At 39.8% G+C, this 19,923-nt stretch overlaps 1 protein-coding gene across 1 annotated transcript in view; it reads right to left on the bottom strand.

The window, feature by feature from the left end:
• si:ch211-51h4.2 overlaps positions 1 to 19,923 on the bottom strand; it is an 88,995-nt gene that overhangs the window by 25,227 nt on the left and 43,845 nt on the right. The window contains exons 9-11 of the mRNA XM_034582161.1: positions 17,099 to 17,198; positions 12,117 to 12,175; positions 10,948 to 11,012 (exon numbers count right to left, since the gene is read on the bottom strand). Coding sequence (XP_034438052.1) covers positions 10,948 to 11,012; positions 12,117 to 12,175; positions 17,099 to 17,198 — 224 coding nt within the window. The remainder of the gene's footprint in view (positions 1 to 10,947; positions 11,013 to 12,116; positions 12,176 to 17,098; positions 17,199 to 19,923) is intronic.

Genomic DNA, 19,923 nt, shown 5'->3' with positions numbered 1-19,923 from the left:
TGGCCAGAGGTATTTGACATTCTTTTGTCGTAGAGTATCGACTCCGTCAGGGTAACTTGTTGTAACACAGGGATGCAACTTATCTCAAAGTGACATAAGAACTGAAACACGATATCCTTGAGAAAGTGGCAGAGACCATGTATGCATTTAGAGCATCCCCAACAACACAAGATTTTTAAGATGTTGCAAAAGCTTTAGTATAAGCACACCCTTATATTAAAGAATCAGTCATATCATCCGGCTATGATGGATGGAAAAACTATAGAACCAAAATGCTTGGTAGACTTGATGTCTCTGTGAAAGGGGGTAAACGTGGAAGGTACTCGACAGATGGGGACCCTCCCAACAAAGGCATCAAGTAAATTTCCAACACTTTAAACCAGAATGCTCAAATTAATTAGTAGTGGAAACTTAAAATTCAAATTTTCGATTTAGATGAACTTTTTGTTGAACCACTACTTAAAATTATAAATGCATAGGTACTCATAAATGTACAGTTTCAACATCATTTACAGAATAAGTAAATAGTGCATAGTGAATTAAAGAAATAGATAGTTTTTACGTTATAGTCACATGTGGAAAGCTGGAGGAGCCAAACGCAGTAGCCAGGTTAAGGTAAAAAACAAAACATGTCCTTTAATTAAAGCTTAGTACAACAAGGTACAAAAACAAAGTCAAATAAAAAACATGCAGAGAAACACAAGGAATAGAGAAGAGACTGAAAAGCAGCACTGAGAGGGACGAGGGGAACAAGACAAACTGACAAAGGGAAGCACTGAGACTCAAAAACCCAAGGGGGCAGGATGACTGAACACAGGTGAAACAAATTAGGAACAGGTGAAGAAAATCACAAGAGCAGGAATCAGGACAAAGGCAGGAAATAAAGCTGGAGACACACAAGGAGCAACATTTCAACAATAAAACATGAAACGGAGAGCACAAACCAAATCCAAGAAAAATGTCAAGAATCAAAAAGTGTCCAAGAAAATACAAAAGTTCTATAGTAAAATAGAGCCATGACGGTTACAGCATTGACAAATGTATTAAACATTTATAAATTACATTATTGCTTCTAACTGAAGTACCTACACAATTTTATTTTGAAGTTTAAGCATTCATTTTCTGTTCTGATGGTAGACTTTTGTTTGAGCGGCCTGTTCACTGCAAACTGGACCTGCAGCAACAGAGAACGATGGAGAAGGCCGGCAGACTCAGTTGTTCTCAGCGCCATTGGACTAATTGTAAGTATTCAATGTGAAATTAAGAACAGAAGCCACTTTAGCTACACAGCTAAGCTAGCAAGCCTTCCCGGGAACTTAGCTAACTGGAATGATGTGTTGTAGAGTGGGATTGCAGAATTGCCACAACAGTTTATAATCTACAAAGTTCCAAATGTAAACCAGTTGGCAAACTATGCTACAAACTAGAATTACACGTGTTATTGTCCATTTTACCTTTGAGTAGTTTTAAAGTTATGATAAATTGATGAGCACTAAAGAATTTTTAAGTTGGTGCCCTAAGGGTTTGCAAGCAGATGGCACGGACAATGCAGACTATGCAATTTGTGTTTAATTGTTAATATTTCTTTTGTCTTTTAAATATTTTTGTTTTAGTCAAAAGTAAATAGGCAGAGCATGGATAAAAAGTGCGTGCGAATGTCTACGAGGATAACAGCGGACATTTAGGCTAAAAACATGGTGTAAATAACACTGTTTCGAGTCAAATTTTAATGTCTGGGTTTACTGCTTACCTATTCGTGCTTACAATGTACCTGAATATTTTTTAGAGGGGATGGATGACAACCTGGAAGGAGCTCGTCAGGCTTTGGTAAATGAAACGATAAAGACAAAGTCAAATGGATCCCTTGTCACAAAAGATGCATTTGCAATTTGGGAAAGAAGTTTTCAAATACAAGCCTTCTTCCAGCCAGATGATGAATGATGGCCAGCTCTTTTCACAGAAAGCCAGGTTTGTATGACTGTTGAGTAATCACAAATTGAATGGCCCTTTGTGTCCTGAATGTAATGTTGAATTCAATTTTCATTTCAGGCCTATTGTGAGTTCAACAGAGTGGTGGGGAAAGGTCTCAGAGATTATCCCTCTGCCTCCTCCACCAGATTATTTTATGTTTTAAAAGTTGTGCTTGTAGGAATACATGTTTGCAGTTTTGAACTGTTTTATGCAAAACTGCAAGAAAAAACTAAGGGAACACTTAATCGTCACAGTATAACACAGTCAGTTAAACTTCAGGGATATCACTCTGTCCATTTAGGAAGCACAAGTGAATCAGTTTCACCTGCTTTAGTGCAAATGAAAGTGACAACAGGTGCAATGGAGGCAAAAGCAAGACAACCTCCAAAAAGGGAATGATTTTACATGTGGTGGCCACAGACAGCTGCTCTCTCCTTCCTGCCAGCTCCTCCAGGAAGGCACATCCATACGTGTGGTCACAAGAACGTTTGCTGTGTCTCCCAGCACAGTCTCACGAGCATGGAGGAGATACCAGGAGACCGGCCGTTACACAAGGAGAGCTGGACAGGGCCGTAGAAGGGCATCAACCCAGCAGCAGGTATCTGCTCCTTTGTGTGAGGAGGAACAGGAGGAGCACTGCCTGAACCTACAAAATGACCTCCAGCAGTTTACTGGTGTGCATGTTCCTGACCAAACTGTCAGAAACAGACTCCATGGGGACGGCATGAAGGCCAGACGTCCTCTAGTGGGACCTGTGCTCACAGCCCAGAACCATGCAGCTCGATTGGCATTCACCAGAGAACAGAATTGGCAGGTCCGCCACTGGCGCCCCGTTCTCTTCACAGATGAGAGCAGGTTCACACTGAGCACATGTGACGGGCGTGAAAGAGTCTGGAGATGCCTTGGTAAACGTGATGCTGCCTTTAACATCAACCAGCATGGTGTGGCGGTGGGTCATTGATGGTCTTGGGAGGCATATCCTTGGAGGGTTGCACAAACCTTCATGTCATAGCCAATGGTACCCTGACTGCTGTTATGTTCTGGGATGAAATCCTCAGAGCGAGTGCCAGACCTTACCCTGGGTTCCTCCTAGTGCAGGACAATGCCCAGCCTCATGTGGCCAGAGTGTGTAGGCAGTTCTAGATTACGAAGGCATTGATGCCATTGACTGGCCCTCACGTTCCCCTGACCTAAATCCGAATGAGCACCTACTGTATGGGATGTCATGTATCGGTGTATCTGATTAAGCCAAGTACCGCCACAGACTGTGGAGGAGCTCACTGATCCCATTATCCCGGTCTTGGAGGAGATCCCTCAGGACACCTACAGACTCTTTAGGAGAATGCCCAGACGTTGTCAGGAGTGCATATAGGCACGTTGAGGCCATACACACTACTGAGTCACATTATGAGTTGTCGTGAGGAAATTCACACATGTTGGATCAGTCTGTGATTTAAATTCTTTACTTTTTACTTTCAGTGTGGTTTTGAATCCAGCTTTCAATGGTTTGATGATTTTTTTTTCCCATTGACCTTTGTTATGTCATTTTGTTCTCAACAAATTGTGTACATAAGTAGAGATTTCCAACTTGAATAATTCGGTTATCAAGATCTCATTTGTGATTTACCTGTTCCCTTAAATTCTTTGAGCAGTGTATTTGCACCATTTGCAGTGCATGTTTTATGGTATTTGCACTGTTGGCAGTCTTAAGGTATTGGTACGGATTTAAGAGTTTCACATTTGATACGGACCTAAATCATAGTAAGAGTCCATATGAAATGATTTCAGAAGTTCAACAAACTGAATATCCAAAATGGAACAAGACATCTGCCCCTTACGCTTGTTAACAGGGAGCTCCCATCATTAAATACATACTTTTTTTCAACCAAGTTCACTGAGATCCAATCATTCAGACTACATTGAAAGGCGGTTTAGGATGCATGGGCACCTAATTCTTTTCAGTGTGTGAATGCAAATGCATCCTGGGCCACATAAGGACTGTAAAACCTTACAACGAATCAATGTATTTTCTGTCCCCATATGTTGATTTACCAAAAGGCAGTAATAGTAGTTTTTATATAATTTGTTATTATTCGAGGTCGTTAGATCTACAGAGGGGGCTCTCTGTAACTTGGGAGCTGGCAGTAACTTTGTTTGGTTTTTAGTAGCTTACGAGTCACTCGTTCATTTCTCTTAGGTTGCCTGTTCAATTAAAGAAAACTGGCATAATATGCCTTAATGTTAAAGTTGTATGTTCAAATCTATAAAACAGAAACCAATGTATTTTAGTAATTTTTTATTTCATTAACAAATTATAAAAATTGAAATTTAAAAAAACTTTAACTTAAGAAACTACATAGAGTAATAAGGCAGAACATTTGATATTGCAAATAATTTTGTGTTGCACATTACTTGCGATTACAATGCGCAACCTATTTCCTAAATATTTTTCCGTATATTCAACTTATCTGGGCTTAGAGTGCACGGGAAACCTGTTGGGTTTCTGGAAATAATATATAAAGAGTAGGGTCTAGACCTACTCTATATGAAAATTGTCCTCTAACTGGTTTGGTGCTAAATTTATCAAATCCACTTGACATGACAGAATTTATGTTGCACAATCTCAAAACTGGAGAAAATGTGATCCAGTCCAAAGTTGAGGAAGCCTGGCAGGTTGGGGTTTTCCGTGAAGCACAATTGGGCTAATTAAAGAGCATTTTATTTTTGTCCTGAAAAGTTCTTAGTGTTTGCATTCACCAAACTCTCTACATAGCTCATATAGGATAAATGTCACCTGTTGATGATGAGGCCTGTGTCCAGAGAGATTTGATGAATAACATTATCACCAAACTGGTTATTGCCATGTATGGCTGCCAGTTTCACTTCATTTGTTGAAATGTTATATTCACCAAACCATTGTTACAGCTACAGCCTCATATATTAAGTTTGGCTCAACAAAGTGTTACAACAAGACAAAGAAACACGCGAAGCGACATCAAGAAGACCAAAAAAATCACAAAGTGAGAACCAGGTGGTGCGGGAGAACAAAGTAACCAGACAGTAACCTGAGAGGAGACACCTCCACACAACAGGCAACATTTCCACAACTCGAACCATTAGAGCCCGAAAAGGCAAGGTGCACAACAAGATCACCAAACCCGCACATACTAACAACAGCACCTCTCCAGCTTCACCCAAATACCCTCCACCTAATCATGCTCATCACGCTCAACAGAGAGAAGAAAGAGTGAGTAAAAGGAGGATGAGAGAAAAGGAGGAGAACGTAGAGTAAGTAGAATATCACAGTGCGAAGCTTAAAGTTCACTATCTGAAATTAGGAACCAAAAATACATACAATTTAGCTGTCATCAAAGCTGCTACACCAACTCTTTATAAAAGTGAGGTGATCCATCACTAATATGCAAAGTGGTCACAGAGTAGTTGACTAAAACATTACAACCTACAGTGAGTGGGTGATAGTGTCAGACAATGCTGGACAATGACCTGCATTACGAACCTGAAGCAGCCGCCAGAGTCAGAGAATTTTCCTACTCATTTCTGATATCTATTGCTGAACCGTAAGTTGCTGTGCAAAAATATACCAATAAAATACATATTTTCTAAGTAGTTTTTAAAGGTAGGGTTGGTAATCTTGAAAAAAGCTACCAAGAGCAGGCTACACTTTCATTATATCCTGATCGAGTATGATATGCCTGTCTAGCACTGCATTACTTTTGTCAACAGACAAACATTAAATCCTTCATTGTAAGTATCTACAGCAGGTCTCACATATTCGCACAGTATATCTCTTTAAAGAACAGAAGTGTTGAAAACATTGTTCTACTGACTGATTCAATCAAAGCCAAGAAAAGTCAAACAAAGAGAGTCTAACCAAAGCACCTAATGAATTAAAAGTAAAAAACTTATTGAAGGTTTTTGCAATCCATGTGTTGAGCGAAGGGTTCTGTTTTCTGCAAGCAAGTGAAGTCTATTTACACTGCAATGAAATGTTATCATGAATCAATAAATGGAGCTCCCCAGTGACAAAAAAACCTGCCATTATAGGGCATTGCTTTTCCACCCAACACTGCTTTCAGAATCTGGTGTGTTTGGACACAAAACAAAGTAATGCAGCCTGAAGCTCATAAATCTCAGAGAAGTATCCCAGAGGAGAGAGACTTATTGTGTGGAGCTGCTGTAAGTTGGTTTGCCAGAAGCTGATCAGTTAAGTACACCAAAGGTTAGATAGAACTAATTGGGCATAGCTCAGTGAAATTTGTCATGGATGCACAGCTCATGCAGCAGTGGAACAGAACATTGTCCTGAGTTTAAAATGTGATTGTCTGTTCATTTGATACTTTCTACATTTTGGCAGTAAGTCAAGTAAAACAATTGTGAGGGGTTGCACAGTGTGAAGTTGGCAGTGTTTTCTGTGGATCAAGAGGTTTGAACAACCCGGCATTTTAACAGGGGTGCGTAGACTTTGGGTACGCAAGAAGAAGCAGTTCCCCTGTTTGGTGAAGCTGGCAAAAAGCAACCTAGCTATCCCAGCCACCATACCCTGAAAGAGATGATTTTATTTCCTGGCCAGAAACACTATTACCCAGCAGCGATCAAGCTTACACTCAGCCCACGTGGATGCTCTTCTCTTCCTGAACGCTGCTAGCCTAGAGCACTGGATGAGAATTATACATGTAGAGGACATTAATGTGGGAGAGGAACCGAGGCAGACATTAACCTTTGCCACACAGTGGAATAAAATGTTCCTCCATGCACACTCTTTATTGAATTGTATTATGGTGAGTAAGTTTTGCATGTCCGTATGCATGAGCCATTAATGAAACAGAGGTGCCATAGCTGTAGAGGATGCCAACAAAAACGTCAACTTTGAAAGACAACAACATTTGAGAGATTTGGGATTTGGTCTGGACCCAATTGTCCAGACATTCTCCAGAGCTCATGTCTGAAAACAGCTTGAAGGTAGAGTAAGCTATAATAATGCAATACCATTTTTGTCAAAAAACAGGAGGTGGGATGTGGGGGCGAGATTAAGGTCTCTGAACCGTCATAAACTGTATATGCCAGTTGTTTGCTAATCCTCTTTTCTTCCAGAAAATGTGATAATTTCTTAGCCAAGGTGTCCTCAGATAGTACACCGCTACTATTGTTGTAGAATGTAGCAATGTTAGCCACTGGAAATGTTATCTTCAAACTAACACTTCAAATGCCAAGTGCTAAAGCACTACAGACTACAGTGATCCCAAAGCAATCCCAGAGCAAAGACAATCAGGGTCACGTGACATCGGCGTGAGGAGAGATGGCCGTCACTGTGAGGACTTTGTGTCAAAGCGAAAGGGAAAAGCATCTGTTTGGTATTATTTCAGTTTTAACCAGAATACCAACAGTGAACTTGATATCTGCAAAGTTGGACAAAACTTTATGGATTTTTTGGACAGTCTACCAATGTTCGTTTTGTCGCTGAATTACAAAGCTCGATTTTAAAACGTTGTGAACTTGGGTCTGAATATTGTGTGGATTGCTTAACAGACCTCTGAAATAGCTTAGATGTTTTGTATGAAAAAATAGCACCAGTTCAATAAATCATTCAAACTTATATATAATAACCACACACATGAAAGAAAGAAAATTCTTATACATTTTATGAAAAACATTGACTATAAAATCTTAATTGCAGATAATCCAGGTATGATAAACACAAAGTTTTCTAACTTCACTCTGCACCATAGACTATTTATAAAAAGCTCTGTACACAACATCCAGCACACAAACAATAGAAAGTGACAGTATATTGTAGAACTGTTTTAGGAGGACTCACTAATGACAATAACTAATTCTGAAGTAGCTCAGGAGCTTTAACAGGCAGGTTTAGAACGGACACTGCACTAGTTTTACAAATGTGAGGACATTCACCAAGTTTCGTTTGCAGCTAAAATGAAGTTCGATAAACTCACTAGATATAATATATGTAATATAAGTGAGTAATTACAGAAAAAAGAAATATTTTAACATGAAAACACAATCTCGCTCAAGTTTAAATATAAAATATGGATCTAACCCTAACCCTAACCCACTCAAGGCAGATTCTAAAGAACAAAATAATAATGATTAAGATGGATAAATGGACAAATGAAGTAGTTTTTTTAAATGAAGAATTTAGGCATGGATATTGTTAAGATTCTAATAATGCCTCTATCAGGAGAGACTTCAAGAACAATTATTGCCGTGCACTTTAAGAATTGAAGGTGGTGTGATAAAAATGAGTCTATTTGGCGATTGGAACCCCTGTGATGTCATCAAGGTTTAAACGGGTGTGGCTTCATGGTATAGAAAACCCTTCAACCCTGGGACTAGACACTGGTGGTGGTTGATAGAATCTAGAAAATGGAGGATCTGATGAGTGGACTCAGCTGGGCTTGACAAAAGCATTGCATATGGAAACAGGAGGAAACTGGAAAAGAGGAGGATCACAGCTAATCACTGAAATGACAGCTGACAGTGACCGAGAGAGAACATATTTAAAGTTTGAGAGGAATTATATGATTGGCTAATTGAGATAATGTCAAAATCTGTTTGGATTAGTGTAATCATCCAACAGTTAGCTGATTATAAGAGGCAGGGATAGTGAAAGAATTGTGAATGAATGAGACATCCAAGTCCTCCTGATTAAACACAAGTTAACAGACTATAGACCACAAATTTGACTAAAATAGCATATGATGCATTGTTATTGATTAAACTGGCAGCATATTAAAGAATTATAAAAGCTCCACCTTGAACATAGGTCAGTCTAAATGTAGGTGCAATAATTACGCCCCGTTACTAAGTATTAATAAGAAGGTACTTGACGTAATAATAATACTCACAATATTAAGAGAGATTTGAGATATTGGAGTAAATTCTTAAATCAAAAGTAGGGTATTAAATTGAAAACAATTCAGAAATAAAAAATAGAATAAAGGACATACCAAGTTGACATACTAAAATAAGTAGACATGTTAATTAAACTAGAGGGGTGCTCAGAAAGTGCAAACCTCTGTCAAGGCCAACGCCCTATATTGCCAAAAAGAAATGACAGAACTGACCCTCAGGACAGGGAACATGATCTTCACGAGTCAGATACAGGTGAAGATGTTGCAACTTCTCCATCTCTGATGATCTGTTACAGCGAATGAGGAAGACGTAAAAATAAAAAAACATCTCACAATGTTAGAACTTTAATATTTTCTTCCCAGTGTCATTACCCAGTTTTACACAATATTTAGCAAATACCCAAGACCCAATAGTCCTGTCAAGCAATCTGTCAACTACGCTGCACCAGATAACGCACATTCATAGAATTATGAATGATTCCCTGGCGAATGAGTGAAGATGTAAAAAACGCCCAATCTCGCAATGTTTAGGAAAGTGATATTAAAGGTTGCTGGATCCGCCCCCTGATCTGGATAGTCACCAAAATCGAATGGGTTCTTTCCTGACACAAACAACATCCTTCCACCAAGTGCTGTGATTATCTGTCCAGTAGTTTATGCATAATCCTGCTCACAAACAGACAGAAAAATAAAAACGCAGATGAAAACATCATCTCCTTGGCGGAGGTAACGAGATGCCATATAAGCTGCTTAGTAAATGGTGGTACGTTTTATGTGATGCGGGCCCTCAATTAAAACAGAATTTTCTCCAAGCCCGAGCTGAGAAGCACGGCTGATGACACTTGAGTAATTCTCTCAGACTTGACAACGCTTCTCCAGAGCCATACAGAACAATATAGAACTGCTTTCATGGCTGAGGAGAACTTCATGATTAGTAATTTGACTCAGACATGTAAAATGCTTCCCTGGTTTCTTCTTCTCTCACTCTTTCTCACAAGTTCACACAAGAACACAGTCACACAAACACACACTCATCTAGACATCCAGCAATATGACTCAAAGTGGGTGTGTGGAGCGGTATGTGTGATTATTTTGTCTTTTGTTCTTAAACACTAGATGTGGACAGTTTACCTGAAGTAAATGAGGTAACTAAAGAACACGCACAAACACAGGTGAAGTACAGACACAACAACAGCCTAGGTTGTGAGTCAGCCTCACTGTGGCAGCCTTCATCCCTGTTCAGATTGCATGTTGAAGTAACTAAGGTTTAAATACTGCAGTCTGATTCCAGGCCTGTTTCTATCTTGAGAGCAGGAAAAGGCACATTACATGTTCCCTCTGCATGCACCTGTCTGATACGGTTCAGCTGAAATTTGGCTTTCATGAGACGGTGCGTGTTCTCTGGACTCCTCTGTGGAGGGTTGTTATGCCTCCTTTCACTGTGGACCGGATTTTCTACACTGTACAGGCTGCTGGGGGGACTGCCCAGTCTCAGAGGGTCCTGCCTCTTCAGCCAGACGATGATCATGTCCCAGCAGTGTGGATACGAGTGATCACCAGACCACATGACTTTATAAAGGCTGACTTAACAAAACCTTCCACATCTGGATCAAATGGCACTTTGTAAAGCCCAGTTCTGCTTTCTTGGCACGACGACGCTCCAGCCCTCTTCCCGGCCATGCGTTTCCAAATCAGTTCTCCAGAAAAACAGCCTGGGAAAACATGCTTTTTCTGTTTCCATAATCCCTGACCCTCAGCCTGTAGAGAGGTTATAAGAGTCATTCACAGAAATAACAAAGTGTCCTGTACTGCTCTCCCCAGGGAGACAGTACACCAGATGCTCTCGGGGGCAAAAACGCTCTCTGCCACGGTAAAAGAGATGATTCAGAGAAGCTGGCAAATGGTATTTTGTATAAAATACAGTTTTCTCTGTGTTTGCACATCGGCAGTACAGCCTAGGTTTTTCTTATGTCATTAAAGGATAATGAAACCTGAAAAGGTGTTTAAGGTTATAAATATTTATTGCCTTTTGGCTGTTTATTAATAAAGATGTTAAAGAGCAGGAGAGAGAGAATAATGTGCTCACCAGAGGATGTTGAGTACAGTGCAGGTTGTCAGGCCGCCAAGAACTGCTCGTCGAAACCACAGGATCTGGACAGAGAGCATGGTGAGCATCATTACTCAGGAGCAGTTACAGCAGACTGTGCATCAACATTAGTACATAAACATAAATGTGATCATAGCATGCCAATACAAAACTAGTGACAATTTAGAAGTGATAAATGATCTGCCATTAACTGCAAGCTTCAGTTTTACACCCAGTTATATTGTGTGCAAATGAACAATGTTGAGGAAAACTCTTTCACACAGAAAGACGGTTTCTGTGTTTTGATCCACACCCCCCTGGTGCACCTGACTGTCTCAGTATCATTTATGCAAACATATCTGTGTACTATGCAAAATACTGCTCTTCAAAGGTACTTCAGAGACAATGCTCCGTCAGGGATGATGATACACTTTTTGGTTTTGTTGCATATCTGTATCCCAGTCACATGTAAGTGGTTATTTCTTTGAAGCAAAGTGTTGTTCTGACAATGACATTGAGAAAAATAGAGTTTTCATGAAACAAAAAACTCTGAATACTGGAGAGCATGGAGATTATATACAGGGTTCTTTATTACTGAAAATATGAATTCAAAAATGAAAAAATTTGTGGAACCAGATTGCTGATTAAACGTTTTGGTATTCAATCATAGCAGGTATTTAAAAAAAAAAAAAATCATTCTTGGATAAAATATCCCCAGAGATAAAGCAGAAAAGCATCAGTCTATGTAAAATACGTAGAATCTCAGTCCTAGAGCAAATAACTAGGAATTGGTTAAAACTATCAAGTGTGTCAGATTGAAAATGAAAGCAGAGATACAGGATTTTTTTCGGCACATGAGCATGTCCAACTAAAACTATACTAACTAGTCAGCTAGGAAAGTGAGGGTCTTAACCAGCAGCACTTCTGACCTGAATGATTACATCCAACCCAACCAACAGCCAATGGAAACCAGTGCAGACCAAGTGTAAAATAAGTAGTGTGCGGTCAGTGCTGCTGGTCTGTAAGCTGCTCGACTGGACCAGATATCCCCCCCGTCCATGGTGACCAGCCTGGCTCAGGAGGTGCTGCTCCCCACTTGTTACAATCTTTGTCATAACTGAATGAATGCTGCTGAATTCAGTACAGAATGTAGAGGAACACAAACTTACCTGTGTTTTGTTGTGCGAGATCTGTGAGAAAAGCAAAGGCATCACGTTTACAATCCCCCCTGTTGAGACAAAAAAACGGAACAGCAGGTAAATCTCAGTAGGCTGTGTAATATTTGTTATTTCCTCTCTACTGCACAGAGACAAAACTTTATGAAAATTGTGTTTTTGCAATGTTCACTCATCTGCTCCATCTGCACTACTTGAAGACAAACACCCTTTTCGAGGCATCCTAGTACAGCTGAAAAATAAATCAAATCCACGGACCCAAATTTATGTAAACTACAGTTTCAAATATCTCAGTTGTCTGAATCCCGTCATCATTTTACATTTGCTGATTTACCCAAAGCGACTTACTACTGAGGGACAACACTAAAGCTTCAGTACAGCAGGAGACCTTGACGTCAGCATCAAGTGCTAAACCTGTGTGCTCTACTTTAACGATCCAAGTGCTTGGACTGATGTACATGGTGTGTGTGCAGTCAGGGCGTCTCCATATCCACTGCTGAGAGTTTAACAGTGGGGAACAAAATTGCTGCACCGAGTGCATGGCTCAGGGGGGTGAGTTTTGCATGAGGGTGAGGTGGGTGGTCAGTTGGTTGCAATATACAACTTCACATCTAGATGCCACTGAATCCTACACATGGAACCTTTAATTAATTATTGGTTTATATTGGAAAATAACATGCAATGAACAACAATTGTCTTGAGACTGACACAGTTGTCATTTTCCTGTCCAGTGTCCATGTTGTAACATTTTCATTGCTGTTTGTCAGTCTGTTAGCAAGATTACACAAAATCTACTGAACCAGTTTTATTGAAACTTGGTGGAAGCGTTGGATACGGGCCAAGAAAGAACCCTTTACCATTTTGAAGTGGATTCGATTAAGGAGATGATCCAGGATTTTGTTTCCTCTTTTGTTTACAGTGCGTTAACATTTTTGTGAACTTCGCAAGAAATAATGCAGAGATCCTTCCGGTCCTTCAGGTATTTGCTCTGCTGTCTGCCATTCTACTAAGTAAAAATGTACGTGCACCTATGGTCTTAAAAATAGGTGTATTCAGGCAAACTGTTGTGCACTGCCATCTAGAGGCAAAGGAAAGCTGTTGTGCTTTTCACCGACAGAAACCCGGTCTGAAGTCAATGTTGCAGTATTCAGCTGTTATTTTATCAAGATGATAACATGCGTCTACATAGGTGTCTGCACAACAAACGTTCAATCACAAACCTGTTTCCTCTGCAGAGAAAATAGGAAATACTTCAGGATTTCAGAGTGAACGGGAAATGACATTCAGGTGATTTACTGCCTTTGACAACTAAAACACACTAAAGATCGATGAAGTGACTATGCACAACTTTTGAACCACACATCTGGTGCAGCAACCTTTTTCTCTTTCTTCAAAGTCCAACCCTAACATATCAAAGTGAGAATCTAAGACATCAGATCCACAGTCTAAATGAAGTTTTGAAATTTGAATTAAATTATAATAAATTAATAGTTACTTTTCTCCCTTGTTTGGAACTTAACATTTCTGAGATTTTGGTGCATTTAAGATGTCAGTCTGTATAAACTGCATTGAAATCTGTCTCACCTGCGTTTAGAAACTACACAGCAAACAAAAGTCATCATTTTATTCTCTGTCTCAGTGGTTTTTCTTCAGAGTCCCTTCATAACCAGGATGTTGTTTGAGAAACTTTTAAATCCTGACCAGAGCACAATGCAGACGTAAACATAATCCCGTTTTTCAATCTTAAGAAAATGATTTAATGTTGTTCTATATAATGTTCCACACAACTAGCGATGACAAAGTGCAAAGCGGCTGTCATCGTTGGCAGTTTGCATGTTCGAATGGCTCACAGAAGTAATGAAAGCTCAAGGAGGCACAGCCAGAGGTGTCACTGAAATGCTAATGAAACGAGGCGATCACCCGCTTTACTGTCACAGCTGATGTGCTGCAGTGACTTCAGGAAATCAAATCAATCAGTCAATCACACTTTATTTGTAGAACACCTTTCATACAAACACAATGTAACACAAAGTGCTTTACATAATAACGCCTCCACACCATCCAAAGCCCTAAACCTCTTGATCTGAGGGATGTGAATCACATCGCAATAACAATTCAATGGGGTAAGATAAAAAATATGAATAAAATAAGACATTAGTAGAATAATGATGTGGGGGAGGAACAAAAGTTATTATGACAAATAAAGAGTGAAGTGAGTAAAACAAGAAATAAAAGTGCACTGAAAGGAAAACACTCTGGAAAATACGAATAGATATACCAAGAAGCATATCAAATTAAAAATTAAATTGTAGGAATTAATTAACAGATACATAAAATCAAATAAATTTCTTAAAATGCTTTGAAAAATATTAATATGAATCCTCGGCTGTCCTCAGGCCTTCAGAGAGGCTGTTCCAGAGACGTAGACAACAGTGATTTTGTTCTGACTTTGCCTGATTAATAGATGACAACATTAAAAGCTTTACAAACCAGTAAAGAGATCTTAAAATCTACTCTGAAGCAGACAGGTAGTCGAGCAAAAAACGTTCAAGTTGTTGTAACATGTTCTCTCTTTCTGGTCTTAGTCAGCACATGTGAAGCTGAGTACTAAAGCAGTTCAAGTTGAAATATATTTTTTCTTAGGGAGAAGAGAAAGCCAAGCATTACAATAGTCCATCCTGCAGGTAAAAGAAATGCTTAGTCAGAAGCGGTCGCACTCCAGCAATGTTCTTCAGATGATAAAACACATTCTAAGTCTGAGTACTTTGAAGTTTCTGCTGGTGGCGTGGGTGAAAAACTTCAGGGTTCAACTTAACTTAGATGTGAATGCATTTTTTATATTGTATTTTACTAAGCCCTAATTTAGGCATGTGGCACTAAACAGATATATACAAATAAATTAGGTTTTATATGCAAGTAAAAGCGGAACTTGTTGATTGTAGGGATTCCTAGTTGTGTACATTTGAGATGAAAGGGTATTTTTGTGAAGATTTAATATCACAAGGGAAAGATGGGAGAAAAGAGGAATGGTGGACATGGCATAAAGAGAAGATAACCTTGAGTAAAGTTTATTATCAGATTCATTATTCATTATTATTAATTTAATTTTTCATTATTATTCAGATTATCAGAGTCCTCCATGTGTCTCTAGCTCAATTTGCAATTTGAGTTATGAACAGAGGACTGTGTGTTCAAAGAAAATATTCAAGTGTGTGAGAAGACACAGATTGCCTATTAAAACCATCAACTGGAATAATTTCGAAGCATGTTAGAAGTTTTGTCTAAGCATACTGGAGTTAGGGCTGCACGACATATAGAAAATAGATCGACATCGTCATATCAACGTGCGCGATACACGCATCGCAAAAGACGGCAAACACTGCAATAAATAGTGTTCCATTCGCCGTGCATTCACACTCTGCATGTCGATATATTTGGCCAATCAGATGGAGCCCTGCTGCCCTAAAATATAAATGAAAGACATTCAGATCATTGACGGGTTTTTCGTCAGTGAATCATTGTCGATAGGAAGAGAACAGAGAGAAAACAGAATATGAAAACAGAGAGCGAGATTTGACGGAGCCACGTCGCTCCGCCTCCTACGACTAAAATCTACTGTGGAAACTTAGTGATCACGTTTGTCCCGAAATAGCTAATGTCAGTCTTGGGGTACAACAATAAATCCTATTAAAACAAGAAGATGAACGTAGCATAACTTTTGTGAACGTCCTGCATACACCGACTTTCCAAGTGCTGCACTGTGCTCTCGCTGCTCATTTCCATTTTTTAATAACATCACGTTATTAGCTATGTAACCTCATGTAACTTAGTTGCCCCTTGCCCATACTGTCAGATGATGAATGTATTTCCATCATGAACATTTTAGCTCAGTATCAGAAGTCCTCTCCTTACGTACTAACACACCTGAAAACACCTGACCATTCACATACACTGGTCGTGTGTGCCGGTGTAAACAGGGAGCAGTTTGTCTACTGTGCAGAAAATATTGAGAGTGAGAAATAGCAATGATGAAAAGTAGGAGCAGGGATTTATTTCATTGGATCGACAATAAGGAACTGTTACTGACAGTATGTTTATTTGAGTCCTGAGTGATACGACCCAGTCAGGAAGCAAATGTGGGTAACTGTGGCGAACCTTTGAATCCCGTTCACTTCCAATCTGTGAGAGCCAGGGAGTGAATAAAACATCTGCTTTCTGTGGCGAGGCAAATCTCAGCATGGCTTCGCATGGAGTTCAACTTTGTTGAACTTTGACCCATGATGTTCACTTTGCACTTGTGTATGTGTGACCGAGCGCTTACACGTGAACCTGGAGTTTTTCTAATAAAACGGGAAAAGCAGCATTTCCAAAGTCTGGAGTGTAGTGTGGATGGCAGGCGTGAACATAGAAGACACAAACTAAAACTTCACACAAATGTCAATGTCAGGTTTTATGCTGCTAAACCCCCCCCCCCGGCAGTTTAGTATGAATGGAGATGCAGTGATACAGCATCTGAAACATCTATAACTTTCTGTTCATGAAAGCTACTGGAGTCTGTTTTTCATACACTACACATTCCCTCCTAAACAAACATCAGTAAGACATAACGCAATGATTTCAGGATGTTAAACAAAATCTGAATCCAACAGTCCCATATCTGGCTGCACTTCAAAAAGGTTGTTAGCTTTGTATTCAAATCTTATGTTTTTCCACATTTCAGTGAACGATCTACTCTACCTCTGGATAATGATCTAATGGTGCAGCACATTTCAACCACTTTGACTTCCTTGCTGCAGAATGTCAACTGGTTAGTTTTTTTCAAATCTGGCAGGCGAGAGAGTTAATCAAAGACAAGCCTTACGCATTAATGGGCCCTCAGTATTCCATACCAGCACACACAACGAACGAAGAATATAAATGATGGTGATTCAGGAGACCATGAAGTTGAAAAGAATAAGAGATGGATTGGTTCTCACCCAGCGCCACTGTGCCCATTAGGAAAGGTTTCCCCATCTGACTGAAGTCATTGCTGCTCTGAAGGCCGACCTCTGACCCCACTGCAAATGTCACAGCCACCTGAGACACACAAAGACACACACAGGCGATTTGTGACAGGTCCTCTGCGATTCATTCTGTCAAGGTCAAGTTCAAGATGAAGGTGGACAAACATCAAAGTATCTGACTTGAAAGCAGGTTGATAAACTCTAAGAAATAATAATAAAAGATAAAAAAAAACACTTTACAAAGTTAATTCCACAGAAACTGTACATTTTTACAATTTCATTTCTGAGTCTTTGGGTCAATTGTAAAATGCATCATTAATTGTATTTGCTAACTTTTTAAAATAAAGAAAAAATAAGTCATTCTGTTTGAATGGAAAAAAGGAAAGAATCAGTTCATTTTGTTTATTTTGTAGCTAATGTAATATAATTACAGAATCACTACCAGCAAAACTTTCTCATTGTTCAAACTTTGTATCATCGGAGGCAAAGACTACAACCAATCCAGTAAGTCACTTCTTCTTCCTCTACTGTTAAATGCTGTCTCACCTTCCTGCAATTGGTCTGGAAGTCTGAACTATCCAAAAAAAACAAACCAGACCAAGGTTCATTCTGATCAGGACTGAGACCGACTCTTTGGACCAACAAATTTCAGTCCGTTGATCCGGACGAAATCCGAGGAACCTTTCACCGCTGATACTTTGGTTCAGACTAAAATGAAAAGTCCAAACGTTTGTGCCAAACAAGGTAGATGTGAAAGACCATTCATTTCATTTGATTTAATAAGACCAAAGTCAATATTAATCCTTTTAAATTAAAATCTGCTATTAATCAGCTATCATCAGTTATTAACCAAGACAAGACACATGATGAAGTCAGTGTGACAGACTGACCACAGAACCTTTCCAGCCTTAATCATTATTTTCTTTTCATGTTTTAGATCTCATACTTTGTCTCATTTGATGTGTTAATAATTAAAATACTTTTTTGGTATCTACTGCCATAGTTCTTCTGGTAGAATGGTCAATGGACTGAGAAGGGAGAGAAGATGTGTTTATTGAGAGGGACAAAATCCAAAGACTGAAAGCTTCAGTGAAACCACTCAGCTACAGAGTGAGATCAGGACGTTGTGCAACATTTAGGTAAATGTGTGTCTGCAGTCTGCGTGTGAGGCCGAGAAGAGAGAGTGAAGAATGACCTCTGTGCTTTAGCGCAACACAAACAATCTGTGGTCTGTTTGCTAATGGACAGAAAGAAATGTGAACACTGTGGAGATAAAAACTGTATTTTACAGCCACAGGCAGGAAATGAGGGTGAAGGAGGGAAAGATGAGAGTGGAGAGTGGAGAGATGAGAGATGAGAACAAGCTGAGAAGAGGGAAAGCAATGAAGACAAGGGAACAGCACACAATTGAACAAAACTAAAAATGAAGAGGAGTGAGAGAAAAAATGGGTGATAAGAAGTAAGTGAGGAGGAGAGGGGGGGGAATCTGGTAGAAATCCTGTTTACTAACTAAAGCTTTTTAAAGTGGACCGAAAATCAAAGAGAACTCTTTAATTTTCTCTTTAATCAAAGAGAACTCTTTAATTTTCATCATGTCAGAGTGGGCCGCTTTCATTAAGGCTTGAATGAAGGCAAAGAATGGACCACATTTTACACACACAATCACACACAATAAACCTGGCTGCATTGCCCTCGTCCAAGCGATTTGAACGCCCCGCACCAGGCTGCAATATCCCCCTGCTGTCATGGGAGCCCACAGCATTAAAGGTTCAATGACAACTTTATTAGAGGTGAGGGTCTGGAGTCTTAACCAATTATAAAGCCTGAATAAATGTCACGCTAATTATTTCCAGAAAGCCGTGAAATTGTAGTCGATTCTCTGTGAATAATCTACCGCCCAACACAATCCCACACCTCAGTGCAGGGGATTCATTTAAAAAGTATGTGTGTGTGTGTGTACGTGTGTGTGTGTGTGTGTGTTCACCCAAATGTGTGGCTGTGATGGCCAAAGCATCATTCAAGCCTATTTCACAATTACTTAAGAGAGTTTTCATCAAGGTGTATCACCTTCATTTCAGGATCCACTGTTATTTCATTCATGTGCAAGTTTTTTTGAGAGGAGAGGAAGATGAGAGGAAGAGGGTAGCAGAGGGAGAGAAAGAGGAGAGAAGAGGAGAGGAGAAGCAGAAGAGAGGAAGAGGAGGTGAGGAAGAGGGTAGGAGATGCAGAGAAAGAGGAAGAGGAGAGGAGAGGAGAGAAGAGGAAGAGGGTAGGAGAGGGAGAGTAAGAGGAGAGGAGAAGCAGAGGAGAGGAAGAGGAGGTGAGGAAGAGGGTAGGAGATGCAGAGAAAGAGGAAGAGGAGAGGAGAGGAGAGAAGAGGTAAGGAAGAGGGTAGGAGAGGGAGAGGAAGAGGAAGAGGAGAGAAGGGGGGAGAAGAGGAGAGGAAGAGGGTAGGAGAGGGAGAGGAAGAGGAAGAGAAGAGAAGGGTAGAGAAGAGGATTGGAGAGGAACAGGAGAGGAGAATGAGAGGAAGAGGGCCGGAGAGGAAGAGAAAAGGTGTTTGTTCTTTATATTTCTGAGTAGTTTTTGTAGTTTCCTGGCAGCCAAGAGGGAGATGACAGGATATGAGTGGGAGATATAGCTGAAGGTTGTACATTCACACAAATTAAACTTCCATAAAATGTGTTACATGGAGGATAAGAAGATGATGACATGCTTGCAACAGATGGTCCGGGTCAAAGTGAGCAAAACATTGGACTTTTTGTAGTTTGTAGTTCTGATTATATTAAACTATATAA

This window comes from Hippoglossus hippoglossus, chromosome 4 (genome assembly GCF_009819705.1).
Source record: "Hippoglossus hippoglossus isolate fHipHip1 chromosome 4, fHipHip1.pri, whole genome shotgun sequence".
NCBI classification, from domain to species: domain Eukaryota; kingdom Metazoa; phylum Chordata; class Actinopteri; order Pleuronectiformes; family Pleuronectidae; genus Hippoglossus; species Hippoglossus hippoglossus.
The sequence above is the reverse complement of the archived record's forward strand: the minus strand, read 5'-3'. Positions and strand labels throughout refer to the sequence as shown.